We start from the raw sequence: 21,707 nt of genomic DNA on the forward strand, positions 1-21,707 counted from the left end.
AGTATACAATCATTATTTATTTAATTCATTAAACATCATCGGTATAATCATTTAGATATACAAATGAATTTTTTGTACAATATTATTTATCCCATTTATTTTTTAATTTGTTTACAGCACCAACTCACACCGCTGTGAGCATTTGATAGCAATAACAAATCGCAATACAAACTGTATTTGTATCTAAAAATAAATATCTGTTTCTTTTGTCTTTTCCAATTTAAAAACACGAATTCAGCACAAGTTCTTCACACTCACGTTTGATAAAGTTTTCTCATTATTTATTCATCTTTTGGATCAAGGTATCCAAGAAACAATCAACACACATACGCTAACAAAATTCTCAGAGAAATATTAACAACTGATCGGTAACATTTACAAATCAATGGCTAGTTTGCAGTGAATTGAATAATCAATTCACAAGAAGTGAATGTTAATCAATTATGTTATAAAGTGTCTTAGTGTGAAATTCAACAGGTACCCATCAATGAATAAAATCCTAGTATTACGATGAACCACTTGAATCATTATGATGCTCTTGAACTGTTGAAGAGTCCATTTGTGCTAAAGTACGTTGGAGCTCTGCACGCTCCGAAGGGCTAAGTCTGTGTGAAATTTCAAGAACTGCATCTAGACGAACTTCAGGACACTTTTCTAAAGCATCTTTAACTTGTGTAACTACTGCACCACGTTTTACACAATTGATATTACGCATAATTACACTATCTTCATTAGATCGTTGATTTTGAAGCCACTCTACTATTTTTTCATCCTGGTCCCAAATGTAAGACTCGATTGTTCCTCGATCTTCGATAAACCAACGTCTCAACATCGCATCTACTTGTCTCACATCTAGACTTGGTTGGGTTGATAAAATTTCATTTCGTACTTCTTCCTCAAGTAATCGTCGACGCAAACGCCAATAAAGTGATTGTCGAGCTTTGCGCCAAGGTATGATGTCGTTAATTGCACCTTTTTCTAACATTCTCTCAGGGGTGTCATGAAGATCTGAGAAATGTATAGCTGCTTGACGATACATTGGTTCTAAGACACGCTCTCTAGTACGCATTTCCATTTCGATATTTGCTCGCTCTTCTGATGATACTAAATGTGTTAATTTTTCCTATAAAAATTATAAAAATTTTTTAGAATTAAATTTTTAATTATTTTGTACAAATAAAAATACAAATAAGTACCTTGAGATTTTGAATAACAGGATCCAACCTCTGAATGGTTTTGAGAATATCTTTATTCTTGAATTTAATTTCCACAATAGCTTCTGGTTCTAACACTCCACCTCTACTGGTATTGTCTACAAACATCTCCATATACCGTGGATTTATTGTAGGATCGACAACAGCCCATGCTCCTCCTCTCAATTCTCCATTAGGTGGAATGTAGATGAATACTGGCTTGGTGTACTCTCTTAAACCATCAACAATGTATGCTCCAAACTTCATAATTTGCTCGTACATATCTGAAAGTATCAATAAAAAAGATTTATTCCTTTCTATTCAACTTATTAAAAAAAATCTACATTTATTATTTAATTTACCTTTCTGACCACCCGAAAATCCTCTCCAATTAGCAAAGATAAATAACGGTAACTCTTCTCTGTTGAAATCCTTAATAGCTTGTGCAGTCTTGTAGGAACTGTCAGGATACCAAACCTGACCCGCTTGTGAAATAGTTTTTGCTTCAGAATCAAGATTCGCAGGATCAGCAGGCAAATGTATCTCTACAGTTCTTGTTTCTACTGCAATAACACCACAAGGGATACCACCAAGTCTCGCTCGGCCTGTGACCACTGTTTGAGCCCAAGGTTGCATAATTTCTTCCCAAGATCCACGATCAAAGAACCCAGACTCCCATACTGCTGGATCACCAGTTGATTTTCCTTCAAGCATCCATCTAGGATCATAAGGTGTTTTTGTTGGGACATAACTAATTTCTCTGTCTATCTGGTCTACCGGGCTAATAATGGGTAACGGTCCTCCTTTATTTTTAGGCACCATACTGATCCAATTTAAAACAATAGCAATACTATCAAGATCTCTTGGAGCAGTTACATGAGATATTCCATTATGATGCATGATCTGAACACCACCAAGTTGGTTATTGCTAGCATATACTTCTCGACCAAGTATTGTATTAAGTGCTCGATATCCAGTAAGAATAATCGGAGAATTTTCAACCTGAATAACTCTCTGGCCAAGTCGAAGTAAATAAGATCCAATCCCAATTGCTCTACAGCTTGCTATAGAGATTGTAACAATTTCTTCATAAGCTCTAGATGTTTCTCCAGCAATTAATCCTGCATATTTAAGATTTTCAACCCCTAGACCATCTTCTTTACCAATGATGTCAGTAATTTTATATCTTGCTTCTCCGCCATCTTCAATAAGCGAAGCTTTGACAGAATTAAAAGGTGCTAAGCGAGCATAATCATCAGGAGTTAAATAAATATATTTGAAACCCTTTTCTGGTTCTTTTTCATCCTCCCATGCTATTTTAAAAGACCCTTTAACTTCCTCAGCAAGACCAATACGTGCTCCAGAATTTGTGCTGAAGTATACTCTAGGTATTCCCAATTCTCTAGCTCTTTCAGAAGCTCGATAGAATACAAGATCTTCTTTAGGTCCGAAAGATCCTATTAGATATGTAACATCATTTGAAATAAGGATGATATCACGGCCAGATGGATATTCTGGGGTATATAACGTTAATCTCCAAGCTACCATTCCGACATCATTTTCCCCTGGTAGTCTTTTTTGCTCCACTAGAGTATCTCCGTCTAAAACCAATTCAGCATAGTCCATCACAGGATTAGGCATCTGTATCTCCATATTAGGCCGCTCTTCAATAAACTTAGTCCAAGCCTTCTCCAACTGTTGACGGAACATATCAGGAAGATCATAAACATAGGTCGTTCCCGTACTTTGTGCTTGAAATCTTTTTGCTTGAAGATAATCCTTGGTTAAATAAGGTGTAGAAACTGGCAATCCATGCATAGGTCCTGGTCTTCTGTTAGCATTTGATGAATTATAAGATTCGAAACGAATAATTCCGGTCTTAGGTTCAGTTGTTTCCGTATATAAATGTAAATCAATACTGTATCCACTGTCATTAGCAATACATAAACGAACTGTTGATGTCGGTTTACCTGGAGCTGGACGAATAGTCATTTTGATCTCTGCCTGACGAACCCGAAGCTTCCATAGTCTTGGTCCATATCGTAAAACCATGCTAGTGACACTTTCTTCAATTCTTGCAGGATCCATGATCACAGTAGGGACAAAATTAAGAAATATATGATTACAGTCGGTTCGTTTAGCTAGAGGATGTGAGAATGCAACTTCTAACTCATCCATAGCTTCTAAAAGAACTCTCTCGCCTTCATTATGAAGATAATCAAAACTAGCTTCCTTGGTAATTAAATCTGAATGACGAATGATTGATCGGATGAAGAATCGATAATCTGTAACCTGTTGACCTTTAGCAACTTTAGCTTTTCCTAGATAAAGATGCATTTTCTGATTGGATGTTGGTAATGCTTCTAAATCATAAGTTCTCATTCTATTAAGTTCAAGCTGGAATGCACATCCAGGCTCTAGATGTCGATAAATCCTATCTTCAACAAATCCATCCCGGTTACGGAACGTAAAGAATTTGGGAAATTGACGTTTTTGTAAAGCGGCAAATGTCACTCTTCGAATTCCTCGAGAGAAAAGTTCTTCTTTATTGGCAGCACACCAATCTCCAAATAATCTAGCCATCGCTGCGTCATCTTGATTCCCGTTATCTTGAACGGTAATACTTAAAATATGGACTGGTTCTGTTGATTTTTCTCTAATTTCAACTGGACCACCTTCAGCAATGCTGAGAGACACATTGATAGATGTACTATGTCTTGATTCACTGCCTGCTGCATCAACAGCTTCAAGAACTTTAGTCGATAATGAAGTAGGAGATGATAAATCTTCAAGAAGATCTAATACTTCATCAGCATACTGGCTAAATTGTTCTAAATTTTGGAACGCAGCTACTGCACCTGTTCGGTGATTAACAAGAGCTTGATTTTGCCTATTAGGATGATTACTTGGTAGAAGAAATTGAAAATAAACCAAAGGAATTTCTCCTGATAACTCTAAATGTTGGAGACATGTAAATTCATAACTGATATATGCTCTTCTTACGTAAACTTCTAAAGCTGCATTGCAAACAGCTCGGTTTGTGTGATAAAAGAAATCATGAAGGATATCAAAAATTGATGTTTCTGAGAGAATTAATTTCTGAAGGTTTTCAGGATGGAAATCATGACCATACATATCAACAGCTGACAAAAATATTGACTCCATTTGATTATGTCTTAATTCATAAGCTGGTTGATGAGCTGCAATAAGAACTTGTCGTGCACGAAGTGCAACTCTGCAGTGCTCCGCTCGATTTAAACTTGTTAATTCAGTCAATGTACTAGCAAGCTCATCAGTAAGACCAGGTTCATTAGCCCACAGGTGATCAATCAACATTGTCACCAACACATTCTTCTTAGTAACTTGATTATGACTGAAAATAGTGTTAGTCACCATCACCATATTATCTTTATACTGCTTGATAAGCGCAGAAACACATTTATCATAGTGACCCTGTTGGAATTGACTCTCCACTGCATAATATTGACGCAACAATTCATGTATAGCTGTTTTCATGCGACCTCGTATTCCGTTTCTATATCTTTGGACTAATTGAACGATTGCCTGAGTTGTAAGGAAAAATACATCTCTTTCAGACCGTTTGGACAATGTAGCAGCATGACTGTCAATTACTGCAGCTATTTGTTGGCTCGGAAATTGTGCTAAGACTGATGTAATATTTCTTTCATACAAAGTCATCAATTTTCGGATTTTTTTCTCTACAGATACAGGAATTCTCCCTGAAATTGTTGATATTACTTCCTGAAGTTCAAGAAGAGGCAAACTAGGGTCTCTTAAAGAGCCCATGAATTTTTCTATCAATTCACGAAGCCTTGGAAGATGATATGGATCAGGTAAACAATAGCCTGCTAAAGTATTTTCCAATGCTGCACGATATTTAATGTGAAGAAGATTTAATTTTTCCGGAATAGCTGGAGTAGCAGCTGTAGGAAATTGCCCAGTATATTCTTGAGCTTTTGTTATGAGAGATGGATCATCTAATTCTAAGTGGGCGATAAGTGTTCCTGCTTCAAGAATAGCTCCGGGTCTTTTGACATAGAAAACACTTCCTGCTTCACTGGCTGTTACAGTCATTACCATTTTCATCACTTCTATCTCTGCATATGCTTGACCTGCATCAACATGTCCTCCATCTTCCACGAGAAAACTAATGAGTTTACCAGCTGACGGTGATCGCAACAGTGACGGATCATTATCTTTTTCAAAAATACATGTTTGATTCCCGATAATTATTCTGTAACGATCAACTTCTTCACGCATGTAAGTAGTAAAACTAGCACCATCTAAAGAAAGTAATAAACCACCATCTGACAGTCGATGAACTTCAATATCTTTGTAAGAGTTGTTCATTACTAAGAAATAACTGTTAGGACCACTTTTAGATGTTTGAACTTTATATTTCCAGCCATCATTAATTAATTCAACATCAACAACATTATTCAAATCATTACTTGCTTGAATTTGACCTTTTTCTAATGCTGTTTGAAAACCAGAGAAAGCTGCAGTTATTGTTCTATCAGCAATATGAAGAGCACCACATGTCACTGCTAACAAAACGTCCGGTTTATCACTTTTAACTCGTTCTGCAATCAAAGCATCTAACCATGCAGTATCAATATTATTAGTTTGAAAACTCTCTGTTTCTAATAGTGTAATTAAATATTCAACAGTAGTACGAAAATCTCCACGAATACTCAGTTCTTTCAACGCTATTACTAGATTTTCACGAGCTTGATTACGATCTTCTCCCCACGAAAAACAATGGCCAAATTGTGAATCCGCAAATTCATGAAGTCCACCTGACACTCCAACAGAAAAGTATCCCCAGACATTTTTTGATGATCGGAAATTAAGTTCCTGCACCGTACCAGAACTTGGTTTAAATCCCTCATCTGGATTTTCACTGGTAATTCTTGCTGCTATTACGTGGCCCCAAGGTTGAGGTTTATGTCGAGGTTGATCGAAATCTATTGGGCTGTCTCCCCATGGACTTTCTCCATACAATAAACGAATATCCTTGATATGATGCAACGGTAATCCCATAGCTATTTGAAGTTGTGCTGCTGGTAAGTTTACATCAGACACCATCTCAGTACATGGATGTTCAACTTGCAATCTAGGATTTAACTCCAAAAAGTAATACCGACCAGCAGTATCATAAAGATATTCTACTGTTCCAGCACTAACGTAACCTACCATTTTTGCTAATCTCACAGCAGCTTTTTCCATTTCTTCAAATACTTCTGGCTTAGCGATTACCGCTGGTGCTTCTTCAATAATTTTTTGATGTCTTCTCTGTATAGAACAGTCACGACCGAACAATGAAATAGCATTTCCATAATTATCAGCCAACAATTGTACCTCCAAGTGTCGTGCGCATTTAGCGAGTTTCATAATAAAAATAGGAGATCCAGGTACTTCGGTTTGAACTTGCCTGAAAAGTGTTGGCAATTCTTCAGCATTTTCTACTTTACGGATTCCTTTACCTCCACCTCCTTCACTAGCTTTCACCATGACAGGGAAACCAATTTTTTTAGAAGCAGCTAAACATTCTTCTACAGTTGATACACAGCCTTTTTTAAATAACTCTGATGATATTTTGATTTTTTTCCCACTATATTGAGCTTTTAGTTCTGATCCTGACCAAGGCAAAGTTGGAACATCAGCAGTTTGAGCGACAATACTTGATGCTATTTTATCTCCCAATGCCCACATGGCTCTTTCTGATGGTCCAATAAAGGCAATATCTTTTTTATGAAGTAATTCAGGTAACTTAGGATTCTCAGAAGCATGTCCCCATCCAGCCCAGACTGCTTGGACTTGTGTTCGCATGGCAATGTCGACAATCAGTTCTACATTAGCATAATTATTGTTATTCGATCCACCTGGTACTGGTACATATTGATCTGCCATTTTAATATACTCAGCATTAGCTTTAAGATCTTCTGGAGTAACCATAACAACAAATCTGACAGCACGTTCATTTTTAAACATCTCATAAGACCATCTTCGTATTGAACGCATACATTTCACTGCTGCTATTCCATTATTCGCAATAAGAACCTGCGAATTTGAAAAAAAAAAAACAAGTGTTGAGGTCATGTGCATTTATTAGTGTGTAAATTACGATAAGAAGGATAGACATAGAAATAAATATTCTTTTACGTAATAAGTGGCAGATCAAGGTACAAGGGTTATTTTATTTGTCTAGATTTTTATTTAATCTTCATTAGCATCGATTAACTATCATTAGCAAGCTGGTCTTTTAGATCTTATCTTTGATTATTTATTGATTAAAGAAATTATGATTTTTTTTTTAAATTTCATTTTTATATTTATTCCACTCACTTTATTGATGACTTTTGTACCATTAAAACGATGAACAAATTCTTCAGGGGTTGCAACTGTGAAATCTTTTTCTTGTAAACGATTTTGAGTCTGGATCATCACCGTACCCTGCGACATGCTGGGCCTGAAATTAATTATGAATAAAATTAATTATAAATGACATTTAGATAAAAGAAAACATGTTAGAATAACATTGTAATTATTGATGAATTATTTATTAATACGCCGTTACTCAGATGTTCAAGCTAGATTAAGTTGAGTTAGGTAGTAATAGAGAAAAAAAAATCTAGAAAAATATTTTAAATTAAATGATAGCTGTGAGTGAAAGAGTGAATGATCATAACAGAGAAAGTGAGTGTAATAATTCAAACTATTCACGTAGTACATTGCCTTCTTCTATTTCATTCAACTTTTCAATACATTGTTATTCATTTACAAATAACTTGATGTATTGTAATTAAATAAATAACTTATAATTACTAAATAATAAATATTTTATTATTTTTGAAAATTATCAATAACTGAAATATTTAGGTCCATTGATTCACAACAATAAATGCAAGCATTATTAAAAATAATAATAAGTTATAACGTAATTTCTTTTTTGAATAGTATTTAAATAAAATTGTTTCTTAATTTATTATTTTCTCAATACACCTGAGCTCTTGTAAAGTTGATATGAGCTAACTTCAAACATTCAAAGAGCTTGTGTTTACAAAGTGCAATGTTCAGCGGAAATTTTAGACTCAAGTTGAACATTAAAATCAAATAAATAGTAAATATAATAAGTATTATGAATAATTTTTGACTTTTGTATTTTATTTTCAATTATTTAAAAATATTAAAGTCCAAATAGAAGCATTGATCATGTTTACTTTTAAAGATTTAAAAAAAATTTAAATAAGTAAAATTAATTTCAACAAGTAAATATAAATTTATTCTAAAAAATGCATAGCATTAATGTTTAAAAAGTTAAGACTTGTTTATATTCCAGTCCTTTGGATATATAAAACATAACGGGTGATGAAGAAATATTAAGAATGACTTAACGGTAATTCAAAAGATATTGTCCATTTCCTACATTTCTCTTTCATTTCGTTAAATATTTTTCAAGCCCAACAATATTTAGGAATACTTTAAAAAATCATTACTTGATGATACTTTGAAATTTATAATCAGATAAATTACTCTACTGTTTCATAATTAATGACATTATTTAGCAATGAAACAATAGTACAGATTCGATTGTTTATATTGATTATTAAATACTATGAGTTCTATTAGCGTTGGTTGATAAAATTTGAAATAAAGATGAAATTATTACTGAAGTGTTGACGATGTTGTTGGTACTTCCAAGTAGCTCATCATTTGATTATTCGATAAAGAAACTTCTTCATTATATTTAGATGATGTGTCTTCATCATCACTTTTTTCACTGTTCCTTGAGGAACCAATGTAAAAATTATCAGAACTCTTCCAAATGGTATCTTTTTCATCACTTTGGACTAAAACAAATCTTTTTAGTCTTCTCATCATTTTAATATCTTTCAATATACTCATTAACAAATAAAGAAATCACAATTTTCTATTTTTGAACATTGAATATCGATGATTTTTTAACAAATTTTAAATCTAATCCAGTTCATTAAATATATTATCTTTTAAACATTATATATTAGACATGTTCCAACATCAAAATATATTTTTTTATTATCAACGTTTGATAACATTGTCAATTATGACGATTAACAAACGATTCTGTTCGTAATAAAATTAACAATTGGTAAATAACACTAGATAATAAATTTTTCTGTTATAAAACTAGGAAAACTATTAAATAAGCATACAGATCAACTGTCTGTCAATTACTGTCTTAACGTTCAATAACGTAAACTTTCTTACACCAGAAGGTTCCCCTTCTCTGTACCTTTTAATGACGTTTGAGAAAGTCCAGTATGTTCAGTAATAACATAGCAGGTGAAACAGTTTTTGTTTTAACTACGGTTGTCTTCTGATAAGTAAAGCCTCATCATACAAATTATAGACATTTCTAGTCATTCTTCAGTTTTATTACTTAATAGTTCTTATATACTGCTTTGAAGGTTTTTCATATTGTTCATTCTGCATGTTTATTCTTAACGTTTATTCCAATCTGCTTGCTTAAATTCTCGTTTCACTTTATCCTTTAAACTCTTTTGACATATTGTTGAAATATTCAGTTGCATCATGTAATTCCTCAAATCCTGTTTGGATCTAAATTTCTTTTTTCTTGATATCATTCATAAAAAAAGGTCTGGCCTTTCAAAAACATCAACTAAAATAACTTTATGAAAACAAATAAAATTTAATTATAAATTAAAATGTCATTTCTTTTCTTACACTTATATAATTATCCTTTTAATATTGATTTAATTATTCATTATTTAAAGATTAATAATTAATTATTTCTCATTTCATTATTTATTCTAAAACTTTTTATTGAAAGTTATATAAACAAAATTCTACTTTTACATTTAGATTTTATGTTTTCTATGAATCTTTTAAGTTTGTCATTTTATTTTCAGCAATATAAATAAATAGTTGAATTATTTAATAACTAATGAAATATTAATTATTTAAATCAACACCATAAATCAATGTTAAACAAGATCAAAAGTTAAATGCTAAATCAAATAAAACAATTAAATCAGAAAAATTAAAAGGAAACAAAACAAAAAAAACATCATTTTTTCACCTTAGCCGTTTTCGATGCTCAGTAAAAGCTGGTCCAAGTACTTGTTGACTTCCATCATTTACAGCAATTGGAAAACTATCCTCATTCTCCAAGTCATCCTCAGTCAGGTCTGGACCACCAACAACAAAGCTCACTGGTGCATTTGTCATTTTGCTGATATTTTTTAGCTTTTTCTGCGACTCTTCTTCTACCTCTTCGTCCTTTATTATATCTTCTTCTTTATTAGCGTCAACTGAATTTTGTTCTGGTAATTCGTTGTCTTCTGTACTACCTTCAAAATGATATTTCTTTTAAGAGTTTATAAGTAAGAGTTAAGCCAACTCCATAATGGCTCATGCCTTTTATTTTAGTGTTTTTCATGGTTTTTATGAACAGTTTATCGTCCATTTTACCAAAATGATTATGTTCCCAATTTAAAAATAATTCATGCATTATTAACAACAGGTTTTTGCCATTATTTCCACTTAGTTAAATATTAGTCCTATGTATGGTTCTGTAAAATTGACCGAAAGAATGATAAAATCAATAATTGATCAATCAAATCGTCATTAACATTTAAATTTTTAATATAATAATTAAATATTAATCATCACTAAATTTATCAATAATTTGATTGATTTAATATTGACTAAAAACTTTTATAGCTGAATATTAATTCAATAAATATATCAGTTAATCACAAACAGGCATTTTTTAATCTTCAAATAGCAGATTAAAAATTATTTAGTAGACTTTAAGCAGCAAAACAGATATAAAACTTGGAATATATCTACAATATTATCCATCAATCGATGGTCATTAAAAGTAATTTAAAAAAATGAAACCAATCTCTAGTCTATCACCTCTACTTGTCTTTACTCACCACCTGCACCATAGAGTACCCAAATTTGAGCCAAGTTTTTTAGAATAACACACAAAAGAAATATTCGACAGAAAATCAAGACAGAAACTTGCTTGGTGTCACATGCGAACTGAATGATGAGTCGGAATGACCAAACGACGACTCTGATCACGAGACAACATACATAAAAGAGCCTTGAATTCAATTCCCTAGCTACACAAATATTTTAATATTATCTTTAGAACATAAAAAATGCTCTCAATCAGCAACACATCATTAATATTAATCAAACTCCAAAAAAAAAACTATGACCACTTAATACTTTTATGTATACCAATGATTGAATTAAGAAATCCTCTCAGCATACCGTTGAACTACTTATCCTTTAGCACTACATAAATTCACCCATCAATCAAAATAACAAAATAAACTAATTAATTCATCAACTAATTTAATTCAATTATTTAATATTCTATTATTAACTGATGAAAAATTTAAAAATAAATCTGAGGATGAGTTTTAATCAAGAAAGATATAAAATCTATTCAGAATAGATGTTCTTGGATAGACTTTTAATGAGCAACTGTTGAAAACAGTAATAAATAAAACTGATTGACCAGGGCACAGCTAAGGATGACCGGAAAATGGTTCAAGGGTCGTGAATAAACTTGTTTAAGATTCAGTTTTACTAGTAATGTTATAACATAACTTAGTTTGTTATACAATATCAACACTACAGTCTTTTATCAGAATAGCTCATTTAAGTATACATTTAACATTCGAACAACAAACCATACTATTTGCTACTAATTTACTGCCTTTGAGTAATTTTTATCACTAGAATTTTTATCAAAAAAACATTCAAACTTATGAAATAAGTTGATAACCTCCAATTATGTGATTATAACGATTTATCAGATATTATTGATTATAGATTAGTTCATTATTATACTAGTTTCTAATTAATATCCTAGCTTCTTTCTATATCTATCATCAGTCGAACTTATTCAAATATGATGGTCAATTTAATTTTAGAATTTATCGTTTTTTTGTTCAATTATTAAAATAATTTTATTAGATATTACACATACATGTTGTAATTCTCTAACAACAAATTAATTTGTCGGTAAGTTCAATGATAAGAATTACACTTGGAATTTTAATTTATTAAATTATATTTGACCTTGATATGTAATAATATTTAAACTTTCATCAATAGTGTGTGACATTGTTTTAAATTGTTACAAAATTTACAATATCTTTTTATCACGAATGTTCCTCAGACAATTTTTGTTAATTAATTAATGATAAAAAAATTCGCAATTTTCATTTAACATTTTATGTTAGTCTTTGATGTTTTTTAGAATTTTTAACTTATTTATGAATTGATTTTGTTGTAAAATAAATTCTTTTGCCAGTTAATATTTTTTTATTCAATCATAAAATTGAGTACACAACACAAATGACCGAGAAACACGTGTTTCTCAGCCGATGTTTTTGTATGACGTATCACCATGTCCTTGATCTTTGATAAGTTTTAGTAGATATCAAATTCAATGTTAAAATAATCCTAAACAATTCATAAATTCATTGAAAAAAAAAACGTAACCGAAATTTAAAGACACTTACATCAAGTTAGATATTTCGTGACATTATTTTACAATGTTTTAAAATGTTATTTCTTGTCAATAAAAATAATTATCCAAACTAAAACATGAATTTAGTAATCAGCTTTTAATATTTATGAACAACAGAAAATATTACTAACAAATTTATTTAAAAAATTGACGTTATACTTAGAGTGAGTTGAAGTGATAAACAAATCAGTTGGAATTATTTGAATATTTGTGATAAAAGAAATGAATCGAACCTGTTATGATTACATACCAACGATCAGACTGATAATTTGTCCCATGTCTCATTTTTAAATCATGTGTATTTAAACTAATAAATTAATATGTATAAATTTTAATACTTGAAATATAAAAAAACAAAAAAAGAAATTACAGAATAGTTTATAGAGAATGAATTACTATTGGTTAGAAAAATTGTCAGGCGACAAAAGAATCGTTTTGATTGGTCCAGAAACTGCGTACATGATCATCATGCTTCAAGAATCACATGCGTCACAAATAAATGCTCTCTTTTGTAAAGTAGTTTATTGCATTTTTGACAGTAAGGTTACAAGATCTTGACCAATTCAGATTAAATTATCATTCAGGAATATGTAAAAAAAGAATTATTTTAATCAATAAAAGTACTTACCGGTGACGAATCTTACGAGGTACTGGCCCTCGCTCCACTTGGAGGTTAGGGTCAGATTTTCCTTCGCCTCCTGTCATTCGAGTTTACTTTATTTTACACAAAATAAATGAAAGAAACCTTGAATTAATTTTTATGATCCTTTTAGAGACAAATTACTACAGATACGATAAATTCAGGGTTAACTAACTAGTTTTAACGTTTAAAAAACGTTTTGTAATAGGAATTTTAATTGTAGGTTTTCCGCATTCACACTGTTTGTTGTACTTTTTTTTATAACCTATACCGAATCCATTAGAAGGGCACTTGAGATAGAGGAAAATTTTTATCCCTTTTTCTAATACCGACTGAGACATTTAATTAGAAATTTAGAAAGTAGAGGGCAGATTTTACTGGAGGTAAATTTGAAATATGCATAAAAATAATGCACGCGTAAAATTTATTAAATTATTTATTATCTAACTCAAAACATAGCCCTTTTGAGCTGTATCGGATATAAATGAAGATCTTTGTTTATTTACATATAAAGGTTTGTTTATAATACGCAACAGGTTCATTTTCTTTTGTTGGAAACAGCAACAAGTCATTAAATGAATCTTATTGTAAATGCGCCTTAATAAATGTAATGTGGCAATGTTCAGGTTGGAGTAAGGGGCGTTTTGAAGTTGAGGCTGCCGTCTGCTGTCAAGTCGACAGTAATTTTTCTCATTTTTCATATATTCAGTTCATTATCATTACTCTGGTAATTATTTTTATATTTATTCAATCATTAAATTTATCTGAAGAAAATTTGTAATACAATTTAAGTAGTATTTACAGAGTTATTTGATAATTGATCCTATTCACTACGCTACTAAACTCGATTGAACATGCGTGAAATTCAAGTGCTTCATATGATTTTTCGAGCTCATTAACTAATATAATTTTATAATTTCGATCGATCAAATGAATTGGAAATAATTAAGTAATATGTGTTATTATTAATTCATTTTACACAAATTGCTCAATGAAAACTTCTAAGTATGTATGGAACGTATATATATAGTGAAGGAATTTAACTTGACATGAATAGTGTATACTAGCAGAAACATTGATCCATTCGCTTATATTGAAGCTTCAGTAATATCTTCTTTTTTTTTGTGTTTTTTAAATTCTATTTGATTGTTAACAGCCAAAATGTCAGACTCAAAGTATTTTACAACAACTAAAAAAGGAGAAATCTTTGAATTAAAATCAGAATTGAATAATGACAAGAAAGAAAAGAAAAAAGAAGCTGTTAAAAAAGTAAGTATATTGAGACAATTGTATTTATTTCTTTTTTTTTTTTTATCAATAAGAGATTGACAATGATATGGATTTTTGTAGGTCATTGCGTCAATGACTGTAGGAAAAGATGTATCAGCATTGTTCCCAGACGTCGTCAACTGCATGCAGACTGATAATTTGGAGCTGAAGAAACTTGTTTATCTCTACCTTATGAATTATGCCAAGAGTCAACCCGATATGGCTATTATGGCAGTCAACACATTTGTCAAGGTAATGAAATTAGTAAAATTTTTTCAATTAGTCTTATTCATCATCATTATCCATAATTATAAATGCACCTTTGCTATATCTGTTTGTCTATATCTACACCATTTATTACTATTAATATATCCAAATTTTCTTTTATTCTAGACAAACTATTTACTTATTTTATTTATTAAAATATAACAAAGTCTTAATAAATAAATAAATAATAATAATAATAACATAGATTAATATAGTTTCGGTGCATAGAAAATATGATGCAATTCTCTCACTATTAAGACAATACTCAAAAGTCATTCTTATGAAAAATCATATTAAAAATTATTTGAAGATTGAAATTTGTAAGAAATTCCAAGTGATGTAATTAATCATGAGTAAAAAGTTCATATTAATAAGTCAAGATAGTTTGTCTAGTGATGATTACAGACAGTACTCGGCAAATTAACTGAATTTGCACAGTACTGTCTGTATTGTAAAATAGAATGGAATGATTTTTCTTTGTATCAAGAGACGAGTTGCTTATTTTTCAAAGAGCACGAGACTGGAATTTGGTTTCGACAACAGAAATATATTATTTTTTCTACGATTAATTATTGTATACCGATGTCTTTATATGGAATGAAATTCTTCCATTCTAATAAAAAAAAATATGTGAAATACATATGTCATTTCAAATTCCAGAATCAAATATTGATTTGGCTATTAATTCAATTAATCTCAAATAACATATAAAAACAATTAATTTTTATACACAGATTACAATAATAAATATTTCTTTTTTTAAATATTACATGTTTCTGAATGCAAAAAATATAACGATATTTTAGTTTGCTGAAAATACTTCAAGCATGAATTGATACATTAAAAAAATTTCTAAAACCACATACATCTATCTATTAATTGCAGCATGTATCTAAAAAGACAATCATAATAGTAATTACAATCGTATTACAAAAAATATTAATTATAATAATATTTTGATTTTCGTAATCAATGTTTATATGTTCATGGCTGTATCATAACAATGAATGCCTGTTAACGCATAAATATTTGTAATTGCACGTACACCAATTTTCAAAGACAAAAATCAATTTTAAAAATTTTTTCAATGTATCATTCCCTACAATTGTTATCAATTTGATGTTTTCATGTAAAATAATCTTCTATAGTCAATATTTATTATCAATTCCTAACATTTAATTCTTATCTTAAAGTAATAATTACAACTAATATTTTTATTATTGCTGGAAGCTTAGTGTTACACATCACTTAAAATTTTAATATATTTTGTTATTGTTTATTCTTCTAAACTTTTTCAAGTATCACATCTACTTACTTTTGATATAATCACTTTTATTGAATTCACACGAACTCCAACAAATATTTTTTTCATTGTTCATGATCTTTTTTATAAATATAAATGAAAAATTAAGAAAACAAAAGAGAAACTTGATGTAAGTGAAAAATAAAATAAGAAATTTAGAATAAAATATCGTGCTCTTTGAAAAATGAACGATTCGTGTCATTTTTGTTAATCATAATTTAATTAATATTTAAAAATGGTGACGGTGACCAATTTGACCTTTTTCGTTCTGACACGCTAAAAGGAGCTAGCAACATCTCCAATGACTAAGGTATCTTACCAAACTTTATATCTCGTTAAAAAACAAAAAATTTCTTAAAAAATAAAGAACAAAAAAAACAAAAATTTTTTTGATGGGTTGATTAAAATAGTTAGCCCTTATTGTAACTAGACTTGAATCCCTGGCTTGCCCGATTTGTTGCGTAGGATTGTGAGGATCCAAATCCACTGATACGTGCCTTGGCAGTACGAACAATGGGATGTATTCGTGTTGACAAAATAACTGAATATCTTTGTGAACCTTTGAGAAAATGTCTGAGGGATGAGGACCCATATGTAAGAAAAACAGCGGCTGTTTGTGTTGCTAAATTGTACGATATTAATGCTTCATTGGTTGAAGATCTAGGATTTTTAGACCAATTAAAAGATTTACTATCAGACAGTAATCCTATGGTAAGAATATCTTCATTAATCAATACTTTATAAATTATTTTATAAAAAATAAACATTTGAATAATATTGAATTTTTTTTTTCATGTAATCATCATCACGATGGATAGGTTGTTGCAAATGCAGTAGCTGCATTATCAGAGATAAATGAATCAAGTCCTAGTGGACAACCACTTGTTGAAATGAATTCACAAACAATAAATAAATTGTTAACTGCTCTTAATGAGTGTACTGAGTGGGGACAGGTGTTTATTTTAGATTCTTTGGCTAACTATTCACCAAATGATGATCGTGAAGCTCAAAGTATTTGTGAACGAATTACTCCACGATTGGCACATGCTAATGCTGCAGTTGTACTTTCAGCTGTCAAGGTTTAATATCAATCCAATACTTACGTAATTTATTTACAATAAAATTAATTTATTGAACTATTTAAATAATAAATATAATTGTTAATAGGTGCTGATGAAACTTATGGAGATGTTGGAGTCAGAGTCTGATTTTGTTGGAACATTGACTAAGAAATTAGCTCCACCTTTAGTTACACTTCTTAGTTCTGAACCAGAAGTTCAATATGTTGCGTTAAGAAATATTAATTTAATTGTACAAAAGCGACCAGATATTTTAAAACATGAGATGAAAGTATTTTTTGTGAAATATAATGATCCTATTTATGTTAAATTGGAGAAACTCGATATTATGATACGATTAGCATCACAGGCCAATATTGCCCAAGTTCTATCTGAATTGAAAGAGTATGCTACAGAAGTGGATGTTGATTTTGTAAGAAAAGCTGTTAGAGCTATTGGTCGTTGCGCTATTAAAGTTGAACCGTCTGCTGAAAGATGCGTATCTACACTATTAGATCTGATCCAAACCAAAGTAATTTTTTAGTTTATCCGTAATTTATATTAAATATTTAAATATCCATTGTGTATATCCATAACTACGTATTCTAACAATATTTTTTTTAGGTAAATTATGTGGTTCAAGAAGCTATTGTAGTTATAAAAGACATTTTCCGAAAATATCCAAACAAATATGAAAGCATTATTTCAACACTCTGTGAAAATCTTGATACTCTTGATGAACCAGAAGCTCGTGCATCAATGATTTGGATTATTGGAGAATATGCTGAGCGTATTGATAATGCAGATGAATTACTTGAAAGTTTCTTAGAGGGTTTCCATGATGAAAATACTCAAGTTCAATTGCAATTACTTACAGCCATAGTGAAATTATTTTTGAAACGTCCTACGGACACTCAAGAACTAGTACAACAAGTATTAAGTCTCGCGACACAGGATTCTGATAATCCAGATCTTAGAGATCGTGGTTTTATTTATTGGCGATTATTAAGTACAGATCCTGCTGCCGCTAAAGAAGTTGTGCTGGCTGAAAAACCATTAATCTCAGAAGAAACAGATTTATTAGAGCCAACTTTACTTGATGAATTAATATGCCATATATCAAGTTTAGCTTCAGTTTATCACAAACCACCTACTGCTTTTGTCGAAGGAAGATCCGCTGGCGCTAGAAAATCATTACCTGCTCGAACTAATTCGAGTGATGATACTCAGAAAAATCAATCCACTCCCCAAGTCATTCCTGCACAAGATTCGCTTATTGGAGATCTTCTTAGTATGGATATTGGTTTGTATTTATATGATTTAGGATTAGTTTTTAGAGAATCTAAATTTTTTTTCGTAAAATTAATTTCAATGGCTCTAAAAGTCAATGTTATTGAATTAATTTTATTCAAGACGCATAAATATTAATTTTTCAAACAATGTTTCTATTAGGTGGACCTCCAGTTGTTCCTGCAGCACCAGCAGCTTCTGCTGGACTTGATCTTTTAGGTGGTGGATTAGACGGAATCCTCGGAGGAACAGAAAATTCAGCACCAATTGTTTCTCAAAGTACAACAGGTCTTCTTGGAGATATATTTGGTTTCAACCAAGCTCCAACGTCCTATGTACCACCGAAAGTTAATTGGCTTCCTGCGGAAAAAGGAAAAGGTTTTGATATTTGGGGAACATTTTCCAGAAAGTATGTATATGTTGCGGTAGAGGAACAATAATTTAATAATTACTCCAATTGAAAATAAAAAATTTCAATTTATTTATCATTAGAAATGGCCAAATCAATATGGAGATGACTTTCACCAATAAAGCTATGCAACCGATGGGCGGTTTTGCAATTCAATTAAATAAAAATAGTTTCGGGCTTACGCCAGCTGCTCCCTTGCAAGTACCAGCACCACTGGGACCTGGAGCTAGTGTAGAAGTTAGTGTAGTACTCTCTACCGGTGGTGCTGTTCAGCGAATGGATCCTTTAAATAATTTACAAGTTGCAATTAAAAATAATATTGATGTGTTTTATTTTGCGTGTTTGGTTCCAATGAATGTATATTTTGCTGAAGATGGCCAATTAGATAAAAGAGTTTTTCTTTCTACGTGGAAAGACATTCCAGCTCAAAATGAGGTAATATAAAATAATCAATCGAATTAATACAATTATTTATTTATATTTATTTATATTTATGATAAGACTAACATTGTGATTTTTTTTAAGGTTCAATACACACTTAATGGAATCCTGTTAACAGCAGATCAAGTAGTTCAGAAAATGCAACAAAATAACGTTTTTACGATTGCTAAAAGGAATGTAGAAGGTCAAGATATGCTATATCAGTCCCTGAAGTTAACAAATAATGTGTGGGTGCTTATTGAACTCAAAATACAACCAGGAAATCCAGATGTTACTGTAAGTAATGTATTTAATTATTTATCAATTATCATTTACAGTTTATAGCTTACAAAAATATTCATATACAACTTATTAATTCATATTTGTTTTTTTTCATTAGCTTTCACTCAAATCACGTACTGTGGAAGTAGCGCCTGGAGTATTCCAAGCTTATACGTCTATTTTACATTCTTGAACTGAGAATTTAAATAATAATAATGATTTTTTATCTTTAATTAAATAATTTAATAATATCAGTTATCCATAATATTATGACAAAACCATGTTTTTGTAAAATTCCATTAAAATGATAAGAAAAAATATTCAGAATGGTAAAAACAGAATGTGAAATTTAGACAAATTTGATGAAAATTGTTATAAAATAAATTATAGACATATTTACTTACGTTTAAATAATATATGTATTATAATATAATTTGCAAAATCTTGAAATTCATGATAGAATAAATATGCTGATGAAATACCAATTGATTTTTTATTTACTAAGTAAATTCATTAATGGATTGTTTATGATTACAATCGATACAAGTATATTTCTTGCCGTCAAAAAATAATTTATGGTACAATAATGAAGATTGATAACATTAATAGTAGAAAATATTATATTGATTAATTTCATTCTTTTGACTTTCATTAATTTTATAGTATTCTATTAATGACAATAAAGATAAAAAAATATCACTAATTAATTGATAACCATTTTATTAGTATTAAAGTTAAAAATAAATCTTTTTAATATTATTTGAATTTTACCTCGTTAGCAATAACGGATTTCTTCGTAAACAGTCGGCTATGATCGGCTTTAATTGTGAAGACTCGAATTCGCTAAACTTGTGTTGTCTATCTTCTTTACGTTTGTAATTTCAATAAAATTCACTTACAATTTATTATTAATCTTCATTTGTTATATTAATAAAATAGTATAATTTTATTTCTATTACAAAATCGTTCAATTCAAGCTTCACATTAAATCTTTGAAACAATAACATCGTAATCATTTTGTTGGTGGTCGGTCTTTCATGGTGTTTTTTTAAATAAAATAAGTATTTACAACAAAATAAATAATAGTGCTTTAATAAGTTAAAAAAAAGTCATCATGCCGACTTACGAGATGCCAATTTTGCTTCGTATAATGAAGAAGGTATCTATAATTAAATTAATAACATTTACTTGTACAGTAGATTGGTTATGTTCAACTTGAAATTAGCATTCTTATGTTGATTGCTTTTTTTTTTATTATTATTGATAGTTTACAACAATTTATTATTCGAATAAAATTAACTCGGTCAAATCTCAATCTCATTTCTTGTATAAAAATCAATTGTCAATAAAATTTGTTTATTTGATTAGCCGGATACAGTGGCCGCATTGAAGAGGATTACAAACGTTATCTTTGATAAAGGAGGCTTTCTTAGAAAAATTGATAATCTTGGTGAACAACAGCTTCCTAATAAAATGTCAGTTCATAACAAAATTCATAGACATGCAAGATATATTATTTTACATGTTGATTTTCCTCCTCGAAGCATCCCGAGTCTGATGGATGAATTTAATCGTGATCTTGATATAATAAGGAACAGAGTATATGTGAAACCAGATGAAAATGCTGAAACTCCAGAGTGTACTTGGCATGAAGAAATGTTACCTCCTCCATATAGGTACATTTTATTAAAAATTTTTTTTAAATTATTTTATTTTTAATACACTCAAATTCACATGGAATTTGCAGTGCAATATACATATTTACCTTAAATCGTCTACAATTATAGAATAATCATTCTTTTTATTTATAGAGCTGATGTGCAACAATTGATGAAAGTATCTGAAGACACCCGAAAGAAAAAGGTTCCCCAATTCCAATTCAATTCGGGACTAGATTATTATCCATTCCAAAGGTAAATTAAAAAAGTTAAAATCAGTAGTGATGATTAAAAATGTACATAGAGTATATTAATAAAAAAAAACAATTTTTACATA

The 21,707-nt window shown here is 30.3% G+C and overlaps 3 protein-coding genes across 11 annotated transcripts; 2 read left to right on the forward strand and 1 right to left on the reverse strand.

The window, feature by feature from the left end:
• ACC (acetyl-CoA carboxylase) lies at nucleotides 1-13,749 on the reverse strand. 8 transcript variants are annotated; one of them, XM_035078690.1, is made up of 6 exons: nucleotides 13,403-13,749; nucleotides 10,297-10,567; nucleotides 7,563-7,686; nucleotides 1,556-7,277; nucleotides 1,197-1,477; nucleotides 1-1,123 (listed from the first exon to the last, which is right to left on the reverse strand). In XM_035078690.1, the coding sequence occupies exons 2-6, from the start codon at nucleotides 10,443-10,445 to the stop codon at nucleotides 506-508; spliced, it is 6,894 nt and encodes a 2,297-aa protein (XP_034934581.1). In that variant the 5' UTR covers nucleotides 10,446-10,567; nucleotides 13,403-13,749; the 3' UTR covers nucleotides 1-505. The 8 variants fall into 8 exon arrangements, with proteins under 8 accessions (XP_034934581.1, XP_034934553.1, XP_034934544.1 ...); XM_035078662.1 differs by lacking the exon at nucleotides 13,403-13,749 and adding an exon at nucleotides 13,025-13,157; XM_035078653.1 differs by lacking the exon at nucleotides 13,403-13,749 and adding an exon at nucleotides 11,472-11,789.
• Nucleotides 13,750-14,035: 286 nt separating this feature from the next.
• On the forward strand, nucleotides 14,036-20,162 carry AP-1-2beta (adaptor protein complex 1/2, beta subunit). 2 transcript variants are annotated; one of them, XM_035095592.1, is made up of 12 exons: nucleotides 14,036-14,141; nucleotides 14,571-14,683; nucleotides 14,765-14,935; nucleotides 16,537-16,563; nucleotides 16,719-16,964; nucleotides 17,072-17,332; nucleotides 17,421-17,843; nucleotides 17,936-18,614; nucleotides 18,764-19,010; nucleotides 19,094-19,445; nucleotides 19,536-19,727; nucleotides 19,831-20,162. In XM_035095592.1, exons 2-12 carry the CDS (start codon nucleotides 14,576-14,578, stop codon nucleotides 19,903-19,905), a joined length of 2,781 nt encoding a protein of 926 aa, XP_034951483.1. In that variant the 5' UTR covers nucleotides 14,036-14,141; nucleotides 14,571-14,575; the 3' UTR covers nucleotides 19,906-20,162. The 2 variants fall into 2 exon arrangements, with proteins under 2 accessions (XP_034951483.1, XP_034951491.1); XM_035095600.1 differs by lacking the exon at nucleotides 16,537-16,563 and having other exon boundaries at nucleotides 19,831-20,159.
• Nucleotides 20,163-20,531: 369 nt separating this feature from the next.
• On the forward strand, nucleotides 20,532-21,707 carry mRpS6 (mitochondrial ribosomal protein S6). The gene is made up of 3 exons (XM_035095636.1): nucleotides 20,532-20,871; nucleotides 21,081-21,388; nucleotides 21,524-21,707. The coding sequence occupies exons 1-3, from the start codon at nucleotides 20,827-20,829 to the stop codon at nucleotides 21,627-21,629; spliced, it is 459 nt and encodes a 152-aa protein (XP_034951527.1). The 5' UTR covers nucleotides 20,532-20,826; the 3' UTR covers nucleotides 21,630-21,707.

This window comes from Chelonus insularis, unplaced genomic scaffold (genome assembly GCF_013357705.1).
Source record: "Chelonus insularis isolate UGA/USDA-ARS -01 unplaced genomic scaffold, ASM1335770v1 contig_116_pilon, whole genome shotgun sequence".
NCBI lineage: Eukaryota > Metazoa > Arthropoda > Insecta > Hymenoptera > Braconidae > Chelonus > Chelonus insularis.

What these genes read in the sequence shown, in the direction of transcription:
- AP-1-2beta (XM_035095592.1), top strand. Translation starts at nt 14,576, where the DNA reads ATGTCAGACTCAAAGTATTTTACAACAACTAAAAAAGGAGAAATCTTT. An exon ending in TAGATCTGATCCAAACCAAA is followed by an intron (nt 17,844 to 17,935) that starts GTAATTTTTTAG and finishes TATTTTTTTTAG; the next exon opens with GTAAATTATGTGGTTCAAGA. An exon ending in CAGGAAATCCAGATGTTACT is followed by an intron (nt 19,728 to 19,830) that starts GTAAGTAATGTA and finishes TTTTTTCATTAG; the next exon opens with CTTTCACTCAAATCACGTAC.
- ACC (XM_035078653.1), bottom strand. Translation starts at nt 11,502, where the DNA reads ATGCTGAGAGGATTTCTTAATTCAATCATTG. An exon ending in ATTTCTTAATTCAATCATTG is followed by an intron (nt 10,568 to 11,471) that starts GTATACATAAAA and finishes ATCATTTTGAAG; the next exon opens with GTAGTACAGAAGACAACGAA. An exon ending in ATTTTCGGGTGGTCAGAAAG is followed by an intron (nt 1,478 to 1,555) that starts GTAAATTAAATA and finishes TGATACTTTCAG; the next exon opens with ATATGTACGAGCAAATTATG.
- mRpS6 (XM_035095636.1), top strand. Translation starts at nt 20,827, where the DNA reads ATGCCGACTTACGAGATGCCAATTTTGCTTCGTATAATGAAGAAG. An exon ending in TGCTTCGTATAATGAAGAAG is followed by an intron (nt 20,872 to 21,080) that starts GTATCTATAATT and finishes TTATTTGATTAG; the next exon opens with CCGGATACAGTGGCCGCATT. An exon ending in ATGTTACCTCCTCCATATAG is followed by an intron (nt 21,389 to 21,523) that starts GTACATTTTATT and finishes TTTTATTTATAG; the next exon opens with AGCTGATGTGCAACAATTGA.